Genomic DNA, 6,000 nt, shown 5'->3' with positions numbered 1-6,000 from the left:
TGTTCCTGTTATTCGTGGCAATCCAGCAATGCATTTTGAGGGTGTTAGCAATGGTCCTGTTGTCATAACTTGGTTGGTAGTGAGCATGAGTTGTACAGCAGTGCATCTCCGATCTCGCTCGTTGAACATTGTGTCACTTTCAGACATGATAGAAGGCTCCTATCGCTTTTGGGATTAGTACACAACTGGCCAACATACAAAGAAAACAGGTTTTCATTAAATAGAAATGGAACTATGTTGTCTTTTCTCGTGCAACAATTTTATCTTTGCACCCTGTAGACAGACCAATATAAAGTCGGAGTCCCTGCCAGGTCTCTTGAAATTGATGAGTGAAATTACAACTAGAAAGAGATTCAATCAGGATATTAGCCATGAAATAAAGATTTATAGACGAGCAGATAACTCTGCTTGTGTATAAAAGTGAATGTGAAATTAGTTTTCGGAGATTTTTTAGCAAAATTTGGTGTGAATTTGTAGAAGTAAATAGTTTAGGTAGTCAGCCAAACTGTTAACCATTAACCTGAGTTTTCTTCTTTGCATGTTACTAAGGTAGCCTGAACGACGACTTCTATGATGATAATTCCTGCTGCAGAAGGAAAGAGTCATGCATTAAACTAATTTAAGATTTGCATCCTGAAGTGTTGAAAATAAAGTTTGCCTTTGAACTGCCGAATACCGTTAAATATTCGTTCAAAAAAAAAAAAAGAAAAGAAAAAAGAAAGTTTTCCTTCAGCTTGCAGCATTATTAGCACACACACACGCAAAAAAAACAACGACAATCCTTTTACTTTTCCTGTTTCGATCTTCGTAGAAAATCCATGTTTCTTTCGTCTTACTGAGATGCGAATTAATAACCATACCTTCAAACGACTCAGAGACAAAAAGAAAGAATATTCTCACCAAATGAAAGAAATTACGTTTTTTTTAATATATATATATATATATATATATATATATACTCCAATTCGACCGCGTCTTAATTTGCATAGGTCACCTTTTCGTTTCCTATCGATCGGGTTTCGAGTTTGAGTGTCAGTGACTTTTTACAATACGTACACGCCACCCTTGTATGCTTGTTTCCATGATCGTTGTCAGTCAAACTGTTATTAACCTGAGTTCCATCCTTCTTTTTGTATTGTTACAAAGATAACCGGAACAACGACTACCATGATGATAGTTCTTGCTGCGGAAGGAAATAGTCACGAATTGAATTAATTTAAGATTTGCATGTAGCATCCAGAATCCCAGACATGCTCTTCATTCGAGTTTTCTGTAAATACAAGAATAAATTTGTACCAAAAATACAAGACAAGTGCTTTGTTGTATTTCATTGAGTACAATCTGTTGAACAGTCATGAATATTAAAAAAAAACAAACTATTTCACTTATAAATCACCACGTCCAGTTGGTGATTCTTGGAAAATTGCAAGACATACTATCTTAAACAAACACAGTGTGGTGTATGGAAGGTGGTCTCACTAACAAGATGTCAAGATATTCAATTGCTGTCACCGTCATGGTCAATTCAACTGTGGCGACGGCAACTCACCCATGAGGATAGCAGAGGCCCGAATCAGTACACAGTGGTATCTGAGTTGTTATGAAACAACAAGTTAACAATTGAATCTTGTTCTTTTTTTTGTTTTTTTTGTAATTTGATAATTTAAGATATGCTTAAGAAAGAAATGAAATGGAGACTTGAAATACTTCATGAAATAATCATGCAATAAACATTGCTTATATTTAAATTAGTTTTATAAATAACTAAAAAAATATCATTTTTGTTAGATACAATTAAATAAATATTGATTTTGTAGAAAGAAAACTAGTTGAGAAATAGACAAATTAATAAAAATCCGTATGATTTTTATAAAGTACTTATGTAGAAATCTGAGCCCCATATGAAGATTAATAGGGCTGTGACAACAGAATATTCTTTTCATTCTTTTGACTCTCGGGTGTATATCCGACACAGTAAGATACAGTCAATCAACCGAGAACCACATTCGTTTATATAAAAACATATAAGCTATTAACGGATATATACTCAAGAGTCAAAACAATGAAAAGAATATGCTGTTGTCACAGCCTTAATCATTAATTTACAAATTACAATAATTTAAGTAAAGCTACTGCTGTTATATATTAACACTCCCGGGCATTATCAAGTCACCTTAGCGAGATTATTATTATTGTATAGAAATGTAGATGTTATGAAATAAGAAAGATTCAAAAGAGATGTTTCCATAACAAAGAGGACTGTTGGAAAACAAAACAATTAGTTTGAGTTGTAAGGGAATTCGGTTTCATGGGAGGTTAGGGTTAAGGTTAGGGTTAGACCAGTTTTGAATGTAGATGGATGAACAAAACTTGGTTTAGAATAACAATAAGATTGACTTCTAATATCAGAGAGAGTTAAACAAATAAAGAGATATGACGTTTCTGAATTTTTGAGATGAGGATTGGTTTGGGTTGTTTTTGTTTTACGGCATATCAACCCTTTTTCAGGTTATTTAATGCCGAATCTAGTTATTTTGAGGAACGATTTTTAATGGAGTATATTTGTTTTTTAAGTCAGATTCTATTTAATCCATAGTTGGGACTTTAACAGGTACTACCACTCTGGGTCAGAGTGGACCTGGGAGCAATGGCAATTAAAGGGTGGCTCCACACTCCCCAAGTCCTGCAGTCATCGAGTCTAAGCCTGCCTTTAAGACTCAGATTACACATTCATTATATCATTCTCATATCATTTCTCTCCATGCAACACATGTCCTCAATGCTTACTGACCAGATTTCACTTCCATACATCATCAATTAATGTACACATTTTTGATAGACACTTTCCATGGTCAACAGTGGTAATGCTCTGCTGGTTAGTAATGGCAAAAGTTCCATAATTTGTTGTATCCATTCTTAATCCTCTCAGTCACACTAGTACCTGCTCCACCCTCTGCACTAATGCAATTACCCCGGTAACAAAACTTCTTGACAACTTCAGTAGTTTCACTATCCATATATACAGGATGGAACGATAAAAATGTCGCCCTAAAGAAATCAACACCACATCTTCATTTTAAAACTTTTATTAAAAAAATCAATTCAGGTAAGTTAATTATGTAATAGAGCTGATATCTATTCAATGTAGACGCCTTCAGCCTCAATCACTGTTTCAATACAGGTCCGGAATCGGGAATATGCCTTTTCCAAAAGTGCCAGCAGGAGCTTGGCGAATATTCAGCGGATGACAATATTTGGGTTAATTTTGGTATGGTTAGAGGTTATGTTGGTGATGTTTTCAATGTATGGCCAAACAAAGTATTCCAACAAATTTAGGTCAGGGGAGGATAGGGGGTGGCAGTGAGAGAAAGGGTCTATTTAGATGTGGGCCAGTGCCGAGTCCTCCTGTCATACGTAGGATCTGCCACTGTTTTCATAACCTTGGGCATGTCCCTGTTATTCGTGGTAATCCAGCAATGCATTTTGAGGGTGTTAGCAATGGTCCTGTTGTCATAACTTGGATCAGAAGAGAGTATGAGTTGTACAGCGGTGCATCTCCGATCTCGCTCACTGAAAATTGTATCACTTTCAGGCATGATAGAAGGGATTTGTACACAACTGGCTAACTAGGAAATGGTCCAACACAACAAAAAGAGAAAATAGGTTTTCATCAAACGGAAATTGAATCGTCTTTTCTAGGGCGACAATTTTATCGTTCCACTTTTGTAGTTTTTACACATTTCATTTATTTCCATTGTTTTTACACATTTTACATACAAATTTGTTAGCCACAACACAATATTTATTATCAACAATTGTTTGTAAATCATTTATTTGAACACAAATTTCTATTTTACACATAAACGGTTGGAAGTTGGAATTCATACAACGCATAATTGAACATGATACATCTGCAAGGATTCGAACACAGTTCACCAACTTTGTAGTCGGCGTTGGTTTTCAGCAGCTCCGTTTCATTTTTTAGTGGATTGGCACCAGAGATTCAAGGTAAGAATTTACAGAAGGTAGAATTGGCCAAAAGTCTGTAAGTATTGAGACTGCAGTGTGATCCAAGACTGAATTTAATGTGAACAGCAAGTGATGTCTTGGCGGTAGGAATACTGCACAGTGGAAAGTTTCTGAAAAAAACGAACAAAAAAAAAAAACAAAGATTTCCATTAGTAAACTTTTTAAGAGTTTTTGTCTTTGTCATAAGGTAAACTAATCTATCCATTTCCGGAATAAATGCAGTTACGCAAAGACAATACCTACAGTTAAATCTAAACATCTGACAGCAATTCATGGCAGTTATGGACCCAGAATTATGACGTATACTTTTGTAACATACTTTTGTTAATACAGTAGGACCCCAGGATACGGTGGCCCTAGGATACGGTTTTTTCAGATTACAATGTGGAATACAATGTTTTTCCAAACCCAGGTTACAGTGTTTGTCCTGCCTTACAGTGTTATTTATAATGTTATTTGATTATATTCATGTGTATTATATTCTGTACTGTATTTTGTTATTAATTTTTAATGCCGCATCCCAAGGTTCTACTATATACTTTTGTTAATTATAACACTGCATTTGTCTTGATTATTACTGGTTTCCAAGGTTACAACAGATTATTTTTTTTTAACTATCAAAGAAGCAACGATATCCAACGGTGGCTGGACTGATGATGTAATGGTGTTGAGCATCAAAATTGGGGAGGGAGTATGACAGCCAATCAATTTCAAACTCTTTCTTATAATAGCTTTCAGTACTAGGAAATATACTTGTCTTTTGGAGGCATACAATCAAGAAGTTGGCTCTGATATTATCAAGGCATCACCAAAGCTTTTCAAAAGAGAGAAGTTTGTAATTGGAAAGACAGCCAAGATAATGAATCTTGAAAATCTAATATTCTTTTTTAGTTAGACTTTCTTTGGCAGTGGTTCCCAACCACTGTGCTGTGGCACACTAGTATGCCATGAAATAATTACTGGTGTGCCACGTAGAGATAGAAGCCATTTAATTTGATTTTGTCTAATCCATTCCTAGATTAAATCAGACATCAACCTTTCCAATTTTGAGTTATGTGAAGGGTAAGAATTAGCAAACTTTGGAGTTATGTGAAATTCACTGCACCAGTCTTACTCTAAACAATTCACTGAGTCATAAAATACAAGCAATATTTATTTCTCAAAGTAAAAAAACTCTTTATATTTTCTGCACATACAAGATTTTTTTCTTCTGATCAAATTTTTGGAGTGTTGATTTTTTTTTTTCACCTGGATGAAAGTATCGTGTTTTGTTTAAAAAGTGGAAGTATGTATTATTAATTTAGGGTTTAGATTAGGTGTTTTAGTTTGAATATTAGGGTTGAGAGTTACTATAGTTCAAAGTTGTCACCTATATATTATTATTTTTATTTTAATAGAATAATGTGTGCGTTATTTATTTTGTGTGTCACACTTACATCTGAATGACAGTCGTTTCATTGTTATGGACTTCCATTTCTTGTAATAATAATTTTACCAAGAATTCTTCATATGCTTATGTCTTAGTTTTGATTATAGCTAATGGCACTCCAGTAATCTAATTTTTTTATAAATAATGTTATAAAGAATTCTTCATAGGTTTTGGTTTCAATTATAGCTGAAGGAACTAAAGTTTATACACACACATATATATATATATATATATATATCTTTTTCATAAGTTTTGGTTTCAGTTTCGATTCAAGCTGCTGCATCCAAGTTATATAGATATATTTTTTATTTTTGAAATCGCAACTTTATAATATATAAAAATCGATAGAACATTAACTCTATAATGATATATACAAAATCTGCATAAATTAAAATCTCATATTTAAGCATATTTTACGACTGGGCTAAGCTGGGCGTCCCTGCTAGCTTAGATAAATACTTTTGCAGTTTTAACAAGAGCTACAATAATATCAGAGTGTCTCCATTTATGCTGAACATCTACAGAATGCCAACTTCAATATA

The 6,000-nt window shown here is 33.9% G+C and overlaps 1 protein-coding gene across 2 annotated transcripts in view; it reads right to left on the bottom strand.

Annotated features, from left to right (window-relative positions):
• Positions 1 to 3,801: 3,801 nt before the first annotated feature.
• Positions 3,802 to 6,000, bottom strand: part of LOC145269539 (AP-5 complex subunit beta-1-like) — a 104,048-nt gene continuing 101,849 nt past the window's right edge. For both annotated transcript variants that reach the window (XM_080125300.1, XM_080125304.1), the window contains exon 25: positions 3,802 to 4,139. In XM_080125300.1, the coding sequence (XP_079981426.1) occupies positions 3,982 to 4,139 (158 nt within the window). In that variant the 3' untranslated portion in view covers positions 3,802 to 3,981. The remainder of the gene's footprint in view (positions 4,140 to 6,000) is intronic.

This window comes from Euprymna scolopes, chromosome 4 (assembly GCF_053919585.1).
Source record: "Euprymna scolopes isolate OS-2025 chromosome 4, ASM5391958v1, whole genome shotgun sequence".
NCBI lineage: Eukaryota > Metazoa > Mollusca > Cephalopoda > Sepiida > Sepiolidae > Euprymna > Euprymna scolopes.
Note: the sequence above shows the minus strand (reverse complement) of the source record. Positions and strands in the feature narration are given on the sequence as shown.